We start from the raw sequence: 21,600 nt of genomic DNA on the forward strand, positions 1-21,600 counted from the left end.
GGGATCCCAATTGTTCAAATATTGATATAAAGTATATGGAAGAGGTCAAGGTACATTACAAAGTACAATTCAACAGAGTTTTGGTTGCTGTTTATTGATTGTGCTTGCTCTGTGGACAGGTGTTGCTTGTCTCATGATCAGAAAACTTTCAGTTGGGGGAAAAAAATCAAAGCCACAGATCTGATGGTTCTCTTCATTCCTGGGAAACTTTAAAATATGCAGATTTATTGTGTATCTGTTGTTCCATTATCCAGTGAATGAAGGAAGGTCTTACACCATAAACTACTAAGGATTTTTTTTTTTTTAGTTTTCCATAAAGGTCATTTGAGGTAGAGCAAATAAATATTGTATCACTGGTATGCCTTATATCTTGCTCTGTGATTTCTTAGCATATATTTTAGACATTGAAGAACATTCTGTGATGAAATGAGTGCCTACATTAAATAAAACTCCTTTATCTTTGACTCAACTCTGCCTTTGCTTAGGATCAGCAGAGGAAATACTAAAAATTAAAGAGGCTATATCATAGCATTCTTGATAAGATTCCAGAAAAGAATGACTTGGAAATCTTTGTTAGCAGAGTTCTGTTTCAAGAAACTGGAGGTGACAGTGAATGGTTTGAAATGCTCAGTTTCCCCTTTGAGTGGTTCAGTTGCAGAAAAACACTCATGGAAAGCAACTGAACCAAGCAATATAGTAGTCAGGCTACTGTATGTAAGCTTATTCCCTCCTTGTTCCGTTATTTTCTCTGGAAGCAGTATTTGGAATAAGTGAATTTAAGTAGAATGTAGCATCGATTTATACAATTTATATAGAAGAATTGTGAAGGTACTTAAGCAGGGAAACTGTAGGGTTCTGACTTAGCTGGGATGGAGTTGGGGGAAGGAGCCCATTCTTTCAGGGGAAAAATTTAACTTCCCTATGAAGAAAACTGGCATTTTTTTAAACCTAGCCAGAACTATACGTTCATTCAAATGGAACATGATTATTCTGCTCCCTGCTTATCTGAAATATTATTATAATGCCTCAGAAGAGCTTTTATTTCCTATCTAAATTCAAGTCTAAGAGAGGAGAGTCTATTTAATCTTTAATTGGATCTAGAGTAGAACTAAAACATGCAGTCGTTACTGAGAGCTATTACTAAATGAATAAAAGTTGGATGTTTTCTTGGTGATGGTTCTATTGGAATTCTTTTCTAGTCCCTTCACTCTGTGACCAGCATGAAGACTGGATCAACAAAACCCAATTAAATATCCTACGTTTACAGAGGGTACTTTTTGGTAAGGAAGATAATAATCCAGATGAAAGCTTGATTTACAATGGACTATTTCCTTAAACACAGGTAAATTAAGTTAGAAAAAGCAGCCCTTTGTCCATTCCTTTCTGCACTGAGTGGGTGGCTAGAAGAACACATACAGGTTTAGCCATGGGTTAAGATGGTACATTGTTCAGCACCTTGTCAAATCATAGCACAGCTGCATTGATGCCAATCTGTTATGGACTAAATTGGTCACTGCTAATAAACTGGGAGCAATATTATTTTTTTAAAGGATTCTCTTAATATAGGGCTGATGTTCTGGTGGCAGATATTTCTGTATTTGGTGAAATCTGTGTCATAAAATAAATGTGTACCTAGAGACTTTGTGAAGGTGAAAGAGTCCAAAAAAACTTCAACATTTTATTGCAGCTCTATTTCATGGAAATTCAAGAAGGCTAGCAGGGATTGTTAAACATGATATCATTACCTTCAAGCACTGTATCTAGGGATGGATATTGCCACTAGGAATATGACATAGCAACTGGAAAACTAAGTGAGAATCTGTGTAATTTCTCATAATCATGACAGCGAGCAAAAGAACGTTCACAGGCATATCAGGAAGGAAATTTTGGTTTGGTTTTTTTTGGGGGGAGGGGTGTCTTCATAATAAGAGAACATTATTATCTCTTAGAACCTTGAGTTATTATCAGCAACTTGCTGTGAGACTCTTCCTTGGTTTTGTATTCAGTGATATGGGTATTAGCTTTCTCCACTGAAACATCCTGCCTGTTCATGTTTGTAGCCTTTTTTTCTTCTTTTCTTTTTTTTTCTTCTTTTTGTCATAGTATTTGTTCACTTTGTATAGTTCTAATTGCCTGTCTGTATACAATAATGTACTAGCAAGCAGGGTTCATGTATCCAAAAGCATGTCACCTTTCTGTAGCTGTATTGCAGCTATATTGGTCTAATAAAAATATTCACTCTCTCTAATGCTCATCTAATATGATGTGTCAGTGACTTTATTTCTGCTAAATCACTAACAGTGAAGGGATAAAATACTGTCCAACTTCTTGATATTTGTTGATGCCTTTTATTTTGCTCATTTCTGAAGTCTGGTGTTGTATGAATATTGGTCTAAGTCTAGTTTAATGCAGTAATATATTTTTGCTTTTGAAGGTTTTGTGTTCTTGTGGATTAGGCCTGTCAAAGACTCTCTGAGCTAAATCCATTCTGATACATATTTTATTTCTAAACATATGAGCAAGTTGTATGTGTTTCATTTCAATAATGCACTTACTGTGTAATACTTTAGTCATTTGTGAAATGTATTTCTCTCTTCCAAGTTATTTTTTAAATGTAAATACAAAGTGAAGTGATTTGAAAGTTGTCCATCAGTGGGGAAACCATAGACCAGCCATTTTCTAGTTTCCTTTGACTATACAAAAGAGTTCTTCAAGTTGTCTACATGTAGTCGCATAGTGCCACATCAGATGTCCCAGTATATTCCATCTAGCTTCCAGTCAAGTGGGTCATGGTCATCTAATTCACAAATGGGCAACTATGTTTAGATGCTTTAATCACAGTCTGAGTCTCTTCCTAGCTGACAGAAGAGCATTTTACTGCTTAATGAGGTAAGGAATTGTAAACAGCACCCTGTTTAGTGGAGATAGCTCCTGATCTTCTGAAGTTACGTTTGGCAGATGTTGTTCAGAAGACATGATGCAGCCTCTAGTGTAGTGGAATAAGTGCTAAGATATTACAGGCAGAGTTACAAGAGGCTTTGGAGAGGGAAAATGTGAATCACCAAATAATTAAAGAATAAGATGGGTTATAAAAGCTGTGTAAGCAAGCAGTACTCTCCAATGACATTAGCAGGACAGATCCTGACAACTTGCCTCAGAAAAGCATTGACAGTAGACTGACTACATAGAGGAAGAGAGACATCTAGAACTTTATTTGCATATAGAGATGCAAGCTTTCCTCATTTATGGCTTTGCAAATATTTGTAGCTATGCTGTTTGTTTTCAGTGCTGTAAATATTTGTGGTTTGCTATTACTTGTCTTGATTTAAAAGTGATTTTAGCGTGACAGGCATAGCATCAAAGCATGCTTTGCACAAGGTAGTACTGAACGCTTCCTCTGACCCTCCAGCTTTCTTCGCAGGAAAGGAGCCATCTCTCCTGTTTCAGAGCATTTTGGCTGACCCAGAATGCAACTGTCAGGATGTTTTAACCATCAGACATCCTGTCTGCTCTCTGGTTATATCCTTTAACAACATGTAACATAATAGTAGAAGTACAGTTAACTGTGAACACCAAAAAAAATTACCTGCCAGAAACTTGGTGGATTAGAGATAGCTGTGATTCCTCTCTCCTACATTTGTATTTCTTGGGGAATCTGTGACTTTTCTTGAACACGTAGATTCTGCCTCCTGAGCTGGGAAGAAATATTTTGTTGTATTAATGTAAAAACAGGTGGGAGAGAGTTTTGTAGAACTTTCTTAATGTTCTTAGTCAGCTATTCTCGTCTCAAAACCAGATGCCTTTGTCACCAGCAAGGCAAACCTTTATGCTGTATTCTCTTTGGTGTTGATATGCCTCAGATGACAATTCTTGAGGCAGACCTCTGAATCTTTGGGTGGTAACAGAGAAAAAAGTCAAAATTAAAGGATCTCACAGGTGCCCAACTTCTGTATCACACTTGTATTGAAAATTCAGTGAAAAGTCTTTTTTGCACTAGATGAGACATAAATGTTCATGCAGCACTTGGACTGACCTCTGAATTCTTTTGACTGTGAGTGAACTTGTACTTTAAATATACAGAGGAGGAAAATTACCTATATAAACAATGACAGAAGGAAGTAGTACTTCTTGGTTTATATGTTCAGGGTTTTTTCTAATCTACATGGGTATTATACAGCACACGAGGTAAATATATATATCCCAAACTACCTGGTACTCTCTCCAATAAGTGCCATTTTGGAGCCTTGACTTCAATGTGCAATCCTGTTTGTGATATGCAGATCTTGCCAGTTGCAGCCATGAAACTCAGACTGCTGTGGCTAGCAGAGACCTTAAGAGACTTCTTAGTCATATTCTAGCCCTTATGCATTGTACCTAGAGTACCTCTGACATGTTTGAACTCCTGTTAAACATTTAATGAAGGGATTCAATAACATTTTTAAGTAGCTTGATACTGTTTTGACCATCCTTACAGTCAGAAAGCTTTTTGTATACTCAAGCAGAATCTTCTTCATGCCTTCCCTGCAGTTGCCACAGGAAAATAAAAATGGCCATTTCTTTTTTCCAGTCTTTTATGTTTTGGAAAGCTATTTTCCTGTTCCCTCTTAGTGTTTTCTTTTGTGGATTAGTTAAACCTACCCCTTTCTTCTAGTGTTTCCTGCTGTTTATATTGTGGAAATCCCTAATCCATTCTGGTTACTTTCTATTATCTGTTTGTTTAGTCATTTCTAACAGATTTTTGGTCAAAGTTTGCATTGTTGACTGCTTTTCTATCTGCATTTATTTTAAATCAGAACCTTTCCTTTTTTATTTTTTTAATTTTTTTTTTTCTGTGTGACTTATCAGTTCCCCATGTTGGATTTTCATTTACCAAGGTAAAGGTTATGTAGTTAGGAAAAAGTAAAACCTGTCTTGGTATGTATTTTTTATAGGTTGCCTGAAGCCACACAATCATTGTTTTCCCATTATTTTCACTTTCTTGAATCCTTGTAGTTAGTCTCAACTTGAAACAGAAATGGTAAAATTCTGCAAAAGTTACTCTTTTAAAATGTTTGTCTAAAGCTGAATTCTGCATACTTCTTGCAGCATTTTGGATGCCTAGATTTTCTACATTCCTCTAAGAGTTATAAACCAGTGTTTAGCCTTGACCACAGGCGAAATAAAAATGCTGTAAAAGGTGTGTCTAGGGGAAAAAAATGTCTTCTCTTGTTGTTACAGTCAAGGCTGAATGTAGTTCTATTGGTCCTAAAAGATCTGGGTACTGTGTAGATGAACGTTCAGTGCCAATGTTGGCTGATGACTCAACTAGGAAGAGCTGTGTATTCCCTCGGGGGTAGGGAGGCCTTACAGAGATATCTGGATAGCCTAGAGAGCTGGGCAACACCAGTGGTGTGAAATTTAACAAGTGCCAAATTCTGCACCTGGGATGGGATAATCCTGTTTATACATACAAATTGAAGGACAAGAGGCTGGAGAGCCGCCCTGCAGAAAGAGATCTGGGGGGTTGAGTTCATGGTGAGTTGAATAAGAGTCAACAGTGTGCCCTGTCAGCCAGAAGGGCCAGCCACGTGCTGGGGTGCACAGCTAGCCGGGCAAGGGAGGTGATTTTCCCACTCTACATTGCACTAGTGCAGCCCCACCTTGAGTGCTGTGTGCAGTTGGGGGCACCTCAGTATGAGAAGGACATCAGAGTATTAGAGTGTGTCACAGGAGGGTGACCAGGATAGTGAAAGGTCTTGAGGGCAAAACTTAGGAGGAGCAGTTGAGATCACTTGCTTTGTTCAGCTTAGACAAGAAAAGGCTGAGGGGTGACCCCGTTGCAGTCTACAACTTCCTCAAGGCAGGCAGTGGAGGGAGAGGTGCTGATCTCTTTTTGGTGACCAGCAACAGGGCATGAGGAAATGGAATGAACCTGTGTTGGGGAAAGTTTAGACTGGACATTAGAAATTAAGAAATGGTTCTTCACTGGGATGGTAGTCAGTCACTGGAACAGGCTCCTCAGGGGCATGATCGCAGCACCAAGCCTGTCAGAATTCAAGGAGTGCATGGATAGTGCTTTCAGACATACAGTTTAGTTTGAGGTAGTCCTGCAAGGAGCAGGGAGTTGGACTGGCTGATCCTTATGGATCCCTTCCAACTTGAGGTATTCTATGATTCTATGACCTCTATGATTCTGTGATCTAAGCTTTGGGTTATGAATTGGAGTCAATTTTCTGGCTTTGACCTAGCAAATAGCTGTACGGCCTCAAATGCAGTTTATGGATTGTATCTTTGTAGATAATTCAAAATCAGTTGATTTCCATGCCTTAGATGCTGGGATTTTTTTTTCTCCCCTTAAATTAGATGCATCATGAAATAATGAAGTTGGTGACTTTCACTGCTTTCTATTACTGTGTGCAAAACCCTCTATTATGATGAGCAAGAGATAGCATATTATGTTCTTGAGAATAACCAGGTTATTCTCTTAGTGGAAGACTCATGAGGTTTCTCTCTGGTTGGCAGTATGCACTGGGAGGGTAGAAGGATCCCTGTGATTTTAATTGTCTCTGAGAGGAGGCTCACATTGCACTGAAGTATGAGGTGGATGCATTTAAAAACCAAATTGTGGCTCATGCAACCTCTGATTTACTTATGCTGCTTCCAAACAGTCAACAAAAAGGACTGGTTTTGTACTGAACCGTCATTCAAGTCTGTACCTTTAGATTTGCATCCTGATACTGTTCTACTTGTTCCAGTTTTTCATTGAAAACCTAGTGTCAGCATGTGGTTTTGGGGGCTAAAAGACATAAAAACGATATATTGGCATGACACAAGAGGCTGGTTATTGACTTCTTACATTGAAGGCTGTATCAAACTGAGAGAAAGGGCTGGAGCAGTCTTTTAAAGTAAATTTATAGGACTCCATGAGGGAAAATTCTTACTTCATTTTAGGTTACAGTTCATTCTACGTAAAATATCACTGGGTTGTTTGCCTCATCAACGCAACTGAAGTTAAGAGATTCAATAAAGGTTGCAAAGGCTGATGATGTAGGGGCTCAGCCTAAATGAGGATCATATAACTGAAATAAATACATTGAAAACCTAATGTCAGTATCTAAGTGGAAATTTGCATAGATTTCAGATTTCTTTCTGATTACTTTGCTAGTCTGTGTGTTTGAGGAATTAGCAGCCTTCTATAAGCACAGAAGAAAAATGACTAAGCATGATTTCTAGATGGTTGAGCAAGAAGGGAGTGGTCCACAGGTCTCTAATCCCCAGGTATCTGCATCTAGTTTTGTAACACTAGAATATTTCTGGGAAATGCTAAGGCTGAAGAAAACTGGTCCTCAAATGTGAAGGCCTGTTTTCTTTCTGTTTTCTTTCATTTAATTGCATTTTCCCTGTCTTTTTTTCTCCCCAGGTAGCAGCTGCTGGAGGAAATCTGAAATTCACAGTCTCCTATGACTTCACAGAGAAAGAAGAAACAGCTCAATTGATGGTTCAATCTGATGTCATCATAGAGGTAAAGTGATTGTATTATCAGCCACCAAAAAAAGAAAGAAAATTGCTTGCTTCTTCAGATGTTCAGCGTGAAGTCTGGTGGTTGAGGACACAAAACAGCAGGCTGTGTGTACTTTCAGCTAATTTATAGTATCAGAAAAACGGACACATTCACACTTCAGAGAAATAAAATCTTCAGTATCTCAAGAAGCCTGTGGCAGTAGCTTACAAAACTATATTCTTCTTGTTCATCAGGAGGAATGAAGAAATAAAATAATTGGTTGTCTGAGGTAACACTTTCAGATTCCTTCAGCAGACGTGTTCTTATGCAGTTCAGCATTGTACGAATTTGCTTTTGCCTATGCCAAGCCATGACATTGGGTTTTAGCTGAATAACCTAAACTTTCTTTGGCACCGACTTTCAACTTTGTCAGGCAAGCCCATTTCAAGGTTATGAAAGGTGAGTGTTATTCCTGATATTTATTATTATTGTAAAATATATTATTCAATAAATCCTGTACCCCAATTGGCTACAGATCGACGCTTTTTCCTTACTTTTTCTGTATTTAAATGTCTCTTTCTCATGGCTCTATCTAGGGAGGTGACTTGAGAATCAGCACTCCAAAAGAGGGGATTCACCTGGAACCTTCTGAAGAGCACACTGAAGCAATTGCGCTGAAACCGGAATCTTTCTTCGTGCATGGCACTCATGTCGCAGTCAGCAGGAGGGAGTTCATGACTCTCCTTGCTAATGTGAAGAGGATCCTCATCAGAGCCACGTACAGCAATGGGATGAATGCCATCTACAGGTGAAGGGGGGAAACGTCTCCACTTGCTGCGGGCAGCTTCTCAAAATACTTTTTCCCTCTTCAGAGAACTGAGCTGATGTAGTTTAAAACACGCTAATTTATCATGAAATCCATCGCATTCACTTACGCTTTCGAACAGTTGTTAGTATTGTAGGCAGGAGGGAGAGAGGCGACAGAAAGAAGCAGTCTTGTAAGAACATGGAATCACATGGACGATTAAGGCATGAATGACAGTTCTATAAATATGTTTATTTTTTGAAGACTGTAATTCCCATGTATATGGTAAATCACTGAGTACAGTAATGACATGTTGAAGTAAGAGATGATATATTGCTTATATATTGGTTTCCCTGTTTAATGAGCATACAGGGCCACATTAACAGTGCACCAGAGAATAATATCCTAGGTCTCTATGCTGGAAAAGTGGCTCGAGGGGAATTTTCTAGGTTTTTAATCAGTACCACACACAGAACGGGCTGATCCCTTGATTTATGTCAGGTTGCTGCCTGGACTGCTTAAAACCACTGATTTCGTGTGAACTATTCTTCTGAGAAAATGAAAGACATGTTATATGAGATGACACAGTTGTTCTATCTCAGTGGCTGCAGTGTGGCTGAACCTGTAAAGCTCATCTCGCATTTAAGACTTTCATAAGTGCATGAGCAAATACTCCAGGTGGGCTAGAAGACAGCTTCTCTTCTGACACTGTATGATTGCACTCTATCTCTACATTAATAGTTAGGTGGCATAAATAATTAGATGTGCAACGGAATTGATTACATAGTAGTTTTCTACTCACAAGGCATGAAACTTAAAATGTTCGCTAACCTACACATCGTTTGATTCAATGGCATAAGCCAATTTGGAATTGAGGGAGCTGATAGCACATTAGTGATTATTTGCTGAGAGTATAGATACAGGTTTTGCTACTGTGAAATTTTTTAAGCAATCCAACCATCATTTGAATACTTAGGTAATTAAAATACATCCTAAATTGAAAGGCAGGTTGTGTCAACAGCATACCGTTTTCTAATTTGAGCTTTGGCAATGTACATTTTTTTTCCTGCAAATAGAATTCACATTTCTTCCATCTCTCTCTCTTTCTGTGGATAATTAGTATGTATTACCTCTCTGTAAATAGTCTGTGAATCATAACTAGCTTGATTTTGAGCCAAACTTTTTCCTATTTTACTCATTTGGTTATCAGTCATGCATCTCCCTGAATCCAGTTTGAAAACCTTTCATGGACCATCACCTTCGCATCCTGGTGTTAGAAGAGAGTCAAACCACCAGGCCAGCGCTCAGCTCTTATGCACTGTGAGCAGACCATGAGAAGCTTTTACACCACAGCTTACAGCTAAGACTAGTGGAAGCTCAGTGGGTGTTGTTCCTCAACTCCATTCTCATTCCAATAAAAAAACCCCCTCCATCAGTCAAAATTTTCCAAACTAAAGGAATGCAGGAGCATTTTTGGGGTCAACAATAGGGCCTTTTTTGCTATGCTCTTTTAAAGGAGATATGCATGATTGACTGTATTTGGACCAAAGGTCTTGCTAAGTATTACAGGAAATGCAAACTCCAGTTACCAGTGGTTTATGTTACATTTGTGTACTGACATTTGCACTAGAATGAGAAAGGGAGCTTTCCTATAAAAAAAACCCACTTCGGCTACGCAGTTAAAATCTGTGAAGAAAGCACATTTCTGGACATGTACTGTTGTTCTTCATCTTGCCTTTACTGTGGAACAGTGGAGGTGGGACAGATTGATCAGATCCCCTCTGGGCAACAGCATAGAGCTCAGGTCAGCACACACATGTAGAACTGGCAGAGTACATCGTTTGTACCTTGTAAGTAAGAAGTGGCAGACCTGTCAGTGACACATTTGGAAGACTATGCATCGCCTCCTGCATCCCAGATTACTGCTTTAGCCATTTGGCTATGCGTGCTGCCTCACTGTTTTGTAGTCTTCTTCATATTCAGCCTTTGGAACATTTTAGTGATGCACGTTGGGTAACATTCTGAAAACATGTCTTGGAAATATTCAGGAAGAGCCCCAGGCCATACATATAATTTCTACTTTGCAGGTTAGTAGCCACCATCTTCTAGATGTGGTGACATTACATTTAGGAAGGTTGGTCCCTTAAAGAACAATTTAAAAGGAGTTTAGGGGAAAGGACAGAAGTAATTTTGCAGGGGACTTTTTTTCCTAGAAATGGTACATCTCTAGCTGTCCCTATGATGTCTCTTCCCAGAGAAGAATGCAATGGTTACTGTGTTACTGTGATTACTACCAGCATGTCCAGAATTCTCTGAAAATAGTTGCTCCAAAGTAAACACATTTTACTGTGCGATGTCAGGATGTGCATTGCAGTTTAGTGTGACAGAAAAGAAGATGTGAAATTCCAATCACAATCAAAATAATTGGATTTTTCATCTTTGATTTACCTGGAGGAATTACACTTTCACCCATAGGCTGGGATTTACTGGGGGACGTTAAATCTCAGAGCAGTGCATGCTCCCAGTCACAGAAGTAGCAACAACACCTGCTGTCAGCCAGCCCAGCTTGTCATCTGTTGTAGGCACGTTGCTGATTTCCAGGGTATGCCTCAGTACTGACTTTTTTATATTGTCTTTGACTTTCACTCATGCTAAAACATACTAGGTGCAAAGCTGTGCTCATAACTCTTAAGATCATGCAAAACAACTCTTTTCTCCATATTCTGCACCTTTAGTACTGCAGGGGAAATGTCCAGACCCAAGGAAGAGGATATTCTTTGTGATGTTTTGGGCTGATTAAGGACCACTGTTGATGGGCCCCAAAGGAAGACATTTCTGCCAAAGAAATAGTGTAGATACTAAGAGGGTTTTATTGTCTTTTAAACAGGTATGTGTGGTGGACAGATGGATATTTCTCCGAGAGAGTTAAGGGTACAGTGAGACAGAAATATTACAGGGTTATTAGATCCTTCATGAATGACAATTTCTGCCTCAAAACATCAGCAGAATTATGCAACATACTAATTAGAGGTTACTATATTAAGCAGCCTGTTCATTTAAATATTGAAAGGTTTCAAAATGGATAATGACACCACATGTGTAAGGATTTCCAAAGTTGGTTTCCATCGATTTCCACCTGTGCTTGAGAAGAGGCCAGAATGAAAGCACTGTAAGATTAAGCAACTTTCTTGCAGTCACACATAAAAAGACTTAAAAATTCAATGGAGTTGTCTCCAGTTAGCAAGAGCTTTAACTTAAAGATTATATTTTTCACCTTTGTTTCTTTTGATGCACTAGAAACATTAGTTAATCAGTAGCACTTTCAAGTAGTTACTAAATAACATTAAAGCAGTAAAAGTGAGTTTGGAGTGTGATTTTGAGAATGGATTTTTGGTCATTTTAAGCTTGGAATGTTGTTCTTGCTCTATGACATAAATGGGAACCTTCCTCAAATGAGTGGGTTTTCATTTAGATGATCAAACAGGATAAAAAATGAGAACACAGAAATACAGCAATCTATCTGAAAGTCGTTACAGCTTCTGGGTTTAAATGAAGATCCTACTCTAACTTGACAGATCTTCTAAACTATTGCAGTTAATTCCATCTGTGGTAGAAGCAACAGGCTAAGAAAAGACAGCTCTGTCTTATAATTTTGCTTAATCTAATACTGTTAGCGTGTGCTTCAAATCAAGTTTAGTAGCACTGTTTCTTCACTTTTAATATTCGGTGTCCACTGATGGTAAATATCGTAGACACTCAGATGGGCCATGGAAACTGTGGCACTGAAAATAATGGATTGCTTGCAACCACATACAGAATCAGTGGTAGATGCAAGGAGAAGGAGGGAAGGAAAGGCCAAGGGTTTTCTTCCATATGCAGAATAAGCTTCAAGACAAATGAGCAATGATTGGTCAGTACTTCATGTGCCTTATGTAGCTGACGTGATTCAGATGCCTGGCATAGCAGACAGCAAACTATGCTGATCTGCCTGAAACGTCCCCTTCCCTTTTAATCTTGTTTGTTTTTAGAAGTCAACGCTTGCCTGCTGACAGTAACAGTCAGCTTAAATATTTGGTCTTGCTGTCGAATCTCAAAATGTTCATGCATCTCCAGGATCCACTGCCCCATTACTGCCAGCATTAGCTATTTTAATGAATGCAGAATGGCATCGAGGAATCAAAATTGCAACATCAAAATGGGAGGAAAAAAAATCACTGCAGCTTTCTTCACTGAGTTACTGTTAATGGTAGAAACTGTTAAACACATTAAAATCCCATTTAGCAAATAGCAGAACATAATGAAAATCGGAACAATTCAGTGAATACAAATGTGGGATAATACTGGGAGGATTGTTTCTCTGTGTTAATTCTTCCATTTGTTCCAAGATCTGTGCTGAGAGGGAGCTAGCTGTAGTTCAGAGGTTAAATAAAACTCGTCCTTTTACTAGCAATTTGTTTCTTCATTTAGAGATTTTTCTCCTTAAGTTTTTATATTTTTTACTGCCAAAGTCATCACTATTCGATATCTAACATCCTAGAGATTGATTATCTTATTGTAAGGAAAACTCAAAAGGATGACTGCAAAATGGGTGTGGGGCAAAGGCGAAGTACTGAAAAGTGAGAGAGATCTTACCGAAGGTCTAGATAGGAGCATGCATCCTTCTCTTAAAATAGTTTCAAGATCCTTTTACAGAGGTTCTAGTATGACCGAATTAGATTCAAATTTTTAACTGCATAATCCACAATGGTAGTCCCTGCAAAGGCCGGTCACATCCCTAGTGATGGTAAAATTTATGTTTTTCTGAAGCTGCCGTCTTAATTTCAGAAATCTTCCTTCTTTTCCTCTTACATTTCATGTCTGTCTTATTGAGAGTAGTCATAAAATTGAGTGGGAAAACATCCTGGTTTAACCTTTCCTCCCACCACCGCAGAAACAAGAAAATATTTTTCTTGGCCATTTTCTTATCCAAGCTCATACAAATAATTTTCAGGATTTTTTGGCAGCCAAAAGATAAATGCCTTAGTATGGAGGCATTTTTTATTTTGTTTTACATTTTCCAAAGAAAATTGATTATTTTTTAACGAAATGCATGTCATGATAGAAAAGTATTTTCTGCTGAAAAAGACTTCAAAAAAAGCTTTTTGGGTAGCTCTAGTAATCAGTCAGTTAAGATTGCTGCGTGAAAACAGAAGTCATTGAGACTCTATAATGCCTTAAAGTTCCTTCTGAATTCTCATAAGAATTAAATCCCCAAATCCCAATCTTTCCCCAAATAGATACTGTTGAGGTAAACTACATCTGTTTTGCATATTACCTGTAAGATTATCAAAATACTTTGGTTGTCTCTTTCATCATACTTCCATTTTTTTTAAATAAAAAACACATTCAGTGTTTGGCTAAACAATGGCTGTTTAGCTGATGCGTAGCGTTTACTTTTTAAGGGCAATTGTGCCTTGAACAGAAAATTCTCCAACTCTGTCTTCTCTGACGCTGGGGAAGCGAAGGTGTATGGTAGATTTCCTTTTTCTTTTGGGCACATGCCTTTCTTTTCCATACCCATAATACTTAAATCCTCCTAGACAGAGCTGAAATCTTTTTCAGAGGTCAAATCTCCAGAATAAAAATACCCTATAACCAAAACCTAGTAATGTAATATTTTAGAAAGCTAGAGTAGAGGTTTGTAAATTTTAAAGACGCTGCTTAGTATCAAATTTGCTGTATGTGCAGCTGGAATGCAAGTTGGCACACGTGGCTTGCAGGCCAGGAATAGCCTTCCATCTACTGGTATGGTGCTGTGAGACTTTTTAAAACTATTTTTATCAATGTGTGTCTGACCATAGTCTCCCTCACATGATGGACAAAAGTAGTAACAAGCCTACAGATATGTAGTTTAGGAACAAACAGACGAATGTGAAAACCTCCTTCTTTTTAAACAGGAAAAAAAAAATCCACTGAATGTCACTGTATACTATTTGCTGCATCCAGCTGCACATATGCTTCCATCCAATTTGCTATTTTAACCCTTTCAATTCTGTTACATCCAGACTAAGAAGCGTTAGCATTGAAGCTGCTGACCACACTTCAACTGGGAGAAAGGTGGCGTCTGCAGTGGAGTTATGTGACTGTCCCCCAGGGTATGATGGTACCTCATGTGAGGTGAGTATCATGATGCAGTCTAGATCAATTGTGCTAGTACTGTGGGAGTAGAAGCAAACAGTGACCCTGTGTTGGCAGAATATAGTAAGAGAGCTGTGCATTTACAGACTCACAGAACGGTCAGGGTTGGAAGGCACCTCTGGAGATCATTTAGTCCAACCCCCTGCCAAAGCAGCTTCACCTGGTAAAGCAGGTTCACCTGCAGCAGGTTGCACGGAATTGCGTCCAGGCGGATTTTTACTGTCTCCAGAGAGGAGACTGCACAGCCCCTCTGGGCAGCCTGTGCCAGGGCTCTGTCACCCTCAAAGTAAAGAAGTTTTTCCTCATATTCAGATGGAACTGCCTGTTAGGAATTTGGTATAGCCTGTCTAGTTACCTTTATTTCTAGGTGGTGGTTCATTATATTTGTTAATATTTGAAATACAAAGTTTTACACCTCTGTGGTGATTTCTAAGTTATGAAAAGACATTTCTCTTAATAAAAAGAAAATTAAACCGGTGTTGTAGTCTTCAGCCAACTGATATTACAAATGAATTAAAATACCACAACTGGAAGGAAAATGGCAGTTACCTGACCTGTGCACAACAAACCCAGATCAAATTGTCTGAGTTAACGTGGTTGAGTTTCCTCTTTTGTTTTCCCAGGGCTTTGCCATTTGCCTTGGAGTCTTTGAGGATTGTATGTGTGTTCTTGTGGGGATTGTTTGATTTTAGTTTGGTCCTGTTACAGATAATAACATAGACACATGCTCAGAAAATACCCGCTTTTCTAACAAATTCGTTAGTTCACATAGAATGTGTCCATACAAGTATACATATAATTAACTATCTCACATGGCCATAGCTTGGGGTAAATAGAAGCCAAAAAAAAATTCTTCAGAGGCTTTGCCTTTAAGGAAATAGTTTCAAACACCAAGATGCTCTGCTTCACAAAACTACAAACAATATGCCATTTACACAAGCACTCTAGGCATTTGCTTGTCAACTCTCTTTTCCTTTAACGTTTTCCATGCTTATATGTGATATTTAGGGCTTAGAGTCTAGTTTCATGCCAAATGTGGTTGCTTGTTACTGGGGCTAGATAAACTAATGTAGAAAGAAGGCCAGAAGGGATTAATGGATATTCCTATCACTTCCAAAATGGTACAGACAGAAAAAAGAAGAGAAAAAAAAGAAGAAAAAAAGGAGAATATTGCCTACCTTGGCTGAGAAATAATTTTGAACTCTGACCATTGTCTGTCCAATGATTTGAAGAAAAAAGCTGAATGAACTGTCATTATGCTTCACACTTTTTTTTCCTTGTCCGTTTTTTCTCTTAATTCTGATTTGGCTGTGATTTCCCAGAAAGTAGTTGGAAAGGCCCTGACCACAGATGTTTCAGTATCTGCTTCTGTTGTAGAAGCTGAAAGGTAGAATTCCTGCCTTGATGTTCCTGAAATTCTCTGTCCAGCGTTGTGTCCTTCAACACTAAACCTTCCCTCCTTTTCAAAGCAGTCCGTGAAATCTGCTACATACTTAAGATCATATTCCACAACAGAGAGTACATATATAGGTAGCTGCAAATTTAAAGTCTCTGTGCATACTAGATGACGTGGACATGCTTTGACTCCTGCCCTTGCTGAGTGCTAACCACAGACCTATGGAAATAAACCATAGTGTAGTCCCTACCTGTATGTTGGTTTTCCTCCCAAGACTGAAGGACAAGTAGGTATGACAGACTTCTGCATGAGCGTGCTTTTCCTGTGTCCCTTCACTGAATTTCAGAGCATTTCAGACAGCTCAGAAATGGCATTTGACAAAGCTGACCTATCTCACAATAACAATGACAGAGTTACAAGCTTTAGTTTCCATGCCTTTATTCAGTGAATTCATATCTCATTAGTCTTTTGTAGCAGAGGTTCGGCATAGGATATGCATTGTACAGTTCTGCTTGATAGAAAAAAAAGGGGAAGTATTTTGGTGTTTTGAATAGATGGTTGTGCTTTTTTATAACAAGAAGCAAGAAAAAACAAATAGTGATGTTTTAGATTTCTAGATAAACTAGCAGTTGAGAAAGTATGGAAATATAAATTGAAAATTTGGAATATTTTAGAATACCGTGTTTGTTTCTTCTGAATATTTGGACCTTGTCCAACACTTTGCTTCTTCCAGTTTCAACCTAGCAGAGTTACATTTTTATTGATTTTGTGCAGGTTTTCAGTTTCATTTTCTCTTCTTCCTTTAATTTAATATACATGTTTCTTTCCTGCATAATGATGTTGTGGTACCTGGCATCAACACTGCAGCACCAAACCCAGCCTTTATTTACTTATTTTCTTGCTGTGAATGTTTTGGCATGATCAGTCTTCAGAAGACAGCCAATCCCATTTAAAATATTCTGTCTCTTGTGAGATTGCTCCATTACGCAAATTTGGAATTAATTTTCTACAAGATTCTGGTCAAAGCAAATTGGTATGTATTTGCTAGTACATCTGAGAAATGAACACAGAATTGCATGAGCATAGGTAGAACAAATAAAATTTTAAATTTCAAATACCAGTTGGACTCATTTGCGATAGTTACTTTGCTCTGTTCATGTGACTCTTCTGGCCTTTATTCTTCAACATCTTCACACCTAATTGCTCTTCTCCACCAGATTTGTTCCCTTTAGATCTACTCTTTTACTTCCATTGTGAAATAAGTTGTGTTTTAACTTGTATCACTATGATGGTCAAGGATTTTCCTGACTTTTGAACGTTAAATTATTTCTTTTCTTAAGATCCCAATCTTTAATCTTTTACTTTATTTCTGTTCTATGTTTTGCTCTTGATATTCCATGTCTAAGCCCTTAGAATTAGTGACTTTTGGAGCCTTATCTTGTGCAGTATCATGTATATCTATGTGCAAGATCATTCTTTTCAGAATCACTGATAGAGGAAAAGGATTTATGGATTTATACAGAAACAGCTTAGATAGTTGCATGTTATGCCACAGGAAAAGAAAAGGGGGTGGTGGAATTTATTTTAACCTGTTTTGTTGTTTGGGTTTTTTTTTATAACTGAATTTTAATTTTTAGTGTTTATGGGTTTTGTTAGGAATGCGTAACCAAGAATGAAAGGAAGGAAAGATAAGGATAATGTCTCCGATTTTGAAAATATTTTTTAAAGAATCATTTCAATTCATCTTCATAGTACTTCATGTTTTGCAGGAGAAAGACAAGAAGGGACATCATCTTTATTTTTATAAAAAAGAATTTTCTTGTAACCTTTTTGGACAGTGTGTGTGAAGGGGAAGGGATTTTCTTTACTAAATTATACTTTTCGTATTCTATCACAACAAAACTTTCTTTTTGTATTAGCCAGGTGCTTTTGAAGGTCAACATTCATCATGCACTTTTTTATATTATGCAAAAACCTTGGATCACATGAGCAGTCTTGTTGAGGAGAGATACTCTGCAAAAACTATGAAGCCATTTGTGAGATACATAGTAAGGAAGATTGCTGCCTGACATCTTATTATGAAGAAATGGAATAGCTGAATTTTCATTGATGAATCGCAGTTGTACAATGTCACCATTCCTAAGAAAAAACTGGCCATGCATTTAATATTAATCTGAATTTAACATTTAAAAAAATAAAAAAAATAGAGCACATTCTTAAAGGGAAATGAGTATATATTTAGGAAGCACAATATGTAAATAAAAGGGTGGCTTTGTTTTCAGCCTGTGCTTTATTTCAGTATACCTTGGTTTTGAATCCAAACAACAAAGACTAAATGGTATTTTAATTGCTCTTCACTGCTGAACTTCTCAGAAAAGGTTTTTGTTGCTTTGGGTTTTTCTTTCTTCCTTCTCTCTCCTTCAGTATTTTGCCTTCTGGCTATTTTTCAATCAGTACCTCTTGCTTTGATGCTGTCATATTTCAGTTCTTCATTTCTCTGCCTTATTTTACCATTTCAGAAGAATGATCAAGTTAAGGCTTCCTCTAATGTCACACTTTCCAGTAAGGCTAAGGTCAGTGCAAAGCCATAGCACCTGGAAGATCAACTTTCTAGAGAAATGTTGGTGTTTTTCTTAATTTGACAAGTATGGTTTTGTGTGTGCAAGTATCAAATTCGACAATATTTTTAAAATTCCATTCCTTTCTTTGTTTAAGTGAGAGTTTAACTTTTAATCTGATTTATCTTGCAGTCTTGCTGGCCTCAACACAGGCGCGTGAATGGCACGATTTTTGGTGGAGTCTGTGCGCCATGTACATGCTTTGGTCATGCAGAATCATGTGATGATATCACAGGAGAATGCCTGGTAGGTGTCACTACAGGGAACATGATGGACATGGCCAACCTGCTCAATACACCTGTGTGATTGAATTAATGACCTCTCAGACATAAACTACTCAAGGGAAAAAAAAAACAGTGACCAACAGAAGAGATCTTTATGTTGCTTTAAGCTACAGATACCCTCATCTCAAGATATGGTATCTTCTACAGTTAAACATAAGGAATTTTTTAATTCACATAGGATTTATGTTGTAAAATAGAATCAATAGTATAGAGTATGGCATGCAGAAAACAGAAAATATATCAGCATTCTTCCATGCAAGATTTATATCCCCCTCCCATCTGTCTCCTGCAGCGTTTTCAATTTATAGTGTCTACCAGGTAACTTTTAAAATTCTGTTCTAGTATGACAAGAAGATATTGTTAATGGCTTCCTTCATTTAAATTCCTACTAAACCTTGAAGAAACATTTAAATTGTAGTTTAAAAAACTAATAAAAGCAAATGATTTGGGCTACTTCAACTTTTTTTGCTTGTAGGCTATGGAGATTTTATGTAGTAAGCTACTAATTCAGCAATTAAATCCATGATATTATCCATAGCAAGCCTACCAGCACACCACTATTTCCAGTCCATTCAGTAGCCTTTTGGAATGGGTGAATTATACTGAATAGACTGTTCTGATTAACTCAAGGGCATTTTTAGTTTTATATTGTCTGACATGGCATGAAGCTTGAAACAACATGTCTCATTTCATTAGTCTTGCAGAAACACAAATTGAGCCTGTGCCAGTTTAGTGGGATATCATCCACTCATATCCCTGCAGAATTTCAAGCAGACTCTGTATTGTGCATCTTTCTAAATGTTCCCTTTAATTTCCTTAAGAAAAAGCTGCTGGGAAAAATCCAAAAATAAAATTCAGGCTTTTTTCAATGTAATTTGGCACTTAGAATTATCACTGTTCTTCCTGTTTTGCCCATACAAGTTGTTTAATTGCACTGCAGTGCAAAACAAGATATCCTTAATGTGTGGATCAGTGAATTTTTCAGATTGCTTTTTCATGAGTAGAAGCTTAAAAATGATTATCAATTTAATTATACTGTAAGCCTTAAAGAAGTACCTAGGATGAAAAGTATGTATGATATGACAGTCAGATTTTGAATCTTTCACTTATGTGCAATGATTATGTTTATCACTAGGATAGTAAGAATTTGTGTTTCTCAACAACGGTAAAATTTCTTGCGTTAATGACTGTAGCCTCCAGCTATGAAGTCTATAACATCAGTGTGGGATAAAAACAATTAACAGAGAAAAAAAAAAGGGAAAGGAGAGTTATAGCCGAGTATATCGTAAGTATTGACTATTTTGCTTAGGGGTGCATAGCTAGATGTGAGTTCTGAGGTAGCTTGCTTCTGCGTCTTCAAGTTTTACCCCTTGCACAAGTTCGCTGTTTATTTTTGTCTGTAGCGCCAGTCTGGATATGAGAGAAGGCATGCTATAGCACTTTTGCACTTTTCAGCCAATGTGAACCATTGACTGAGACAGTAGAGCTCCCTCTTCTGCTATGTCAAGGATGCTGCTGTAAAGATAATGCAGCACTGTCAAGGAAGTGGAAAACAGCCAGTTGAAAATGTACTTTAATCTATAGGTATTATCAAGCATTCTGTATTTTATGTGTTCTGTCTGAGGTTATACTAGATCGTGCTATAAAGGAGAGGCGCACAGGGAGCTTAAAATCAGTTCTGGATTTTCTTGCAGCTTACTTTGAAAACACTGTAAGTGAAGTTAGATTGGTTACTATCCATGCAGGCTATTAAATGCTGCTGTTCAATTTGGATCATAAGCCTTTTGAAGTGAAAGAGAGAGAAGTCTGAATGCTGAAAAAGAGAAATGTCACATCAAAAGCATTCTTTCTATTGAGGTTTACACAGCCTTTTGGCCTCATTATTATTCATGGTGTTTTTTCAGTAATACAACAGACAATTTAGGCACCTAATTTACTGATATGATACTTCTCTTTGCTCTTCCTTAGCTTTGAAATGTAGTTGAAAAGAAGCTGAAATACGGTTTTGACTTATGATAAAAGCTGAAATCATCTGCTTTGACATAGGCCTGTATAAAAAGCTCATTTTAACGCATATCTTTGCAGTAACCTGCAAAGCCATTTGATCCTCACAGCAACTGCATAGAGCTGCATGATACATCATTCTTGTTACCCATTGTGGTGTACATAACTGCTTTGGTACACAGGACAAGTTGTAACATTCGGAAATGCTGTTTTGTAGTGTTGCGCACACACATTTACAGTAGTTTTAGGAAGTTGGTTAAACCTAAACCATGTGAAAAGCAAACACATTTAAAGGTGTTTCATTCATTGCAGGATACTATGTTCCTATTAGTAAGCCAAGAGAAAGCAGGTCTTTCTCCCCTAGAATATGCTCAAGTTACTAAGTGGGCAGTTCCCAGTAGCATCCATTTTGCATTTTATTCATTTGTGTGTAAATGGCATACACCATGTAGATTGAGGCCCAGGTCAGGGCTAGTGGACATGTACTTTAGACAGTGTTCATCACACAAGCAACTAAGTGTCTTCATCCATCTTTATATACATAATAACAATATGATACATCCTAAGCTAAATGCAGTATAGGCCATACCACAGGTGAAAATTATGTAAAGCCTCTGCAACATCCTGCTTGCATTTGTAGCACCAAGAGAGGGAATTGTCCATGTAATCTTGACATTACAGTAGTTTGAAAATGCCAGAAGAGCATGTTCATGCTTCTAAAGTCGTAATACCATTCTCTGGTTTAGGCGGCTAGGGAATGTACTAAAATCAGCACCCAGGCTTACCCTTTTGCTTTCTTTAACTAGCTTAAACTAGCAGCTTTCCTGGCTGTGTCT

The 21,600-nt window shown here is 37.8% G+C and overlaps 1 protein-coding gene across 2 annotated transcripts in view; it reads left to right on the forward strand.

The window, feature by feature from the left end:
- The window catches only part of LAMA2 (laminin subunit alpha 2), a 377,228-nt gene that overhangs the window by 202,089 nt on the left and 153,539 nt on the right, over positions 1-21,600 (forward strand). For both annotated transcript variants that reach the window (XM_037392615.1, XM_037392616.1), the window contains exons 13-16: positions 7,400-7,501; positions 8,077-8,288; positions 14,330-14,441; positions 18,609-18,722. In XM_037392615.1, coding sequence (XP_037248512.1) covers positions 7,400-7,501; positions 8,077-8,288; positions 14,330-14,441; positions 18,609-18,722 — 540 coding nt within the window. The remainder of the gene's footprint in view (positions 1-7,399; positions 7,502-8,076; positions 8,289-14,329; positions 14,442-18,608; positions 18,723-21,600) is intronic.

Source organism: Falco rusticolus, chromosome 6, assembly GCF_015220075.1.
Source record: "Falco rusticolus isolate bFalRus1 chromosome 6, bFalRus1.pri, whole genome shotgun sequence".
NCBI lineage: Eukaryota > Metazoa > Chordata > Aves > Falconiformes > Falconidae > Falco > Falco rusticolus.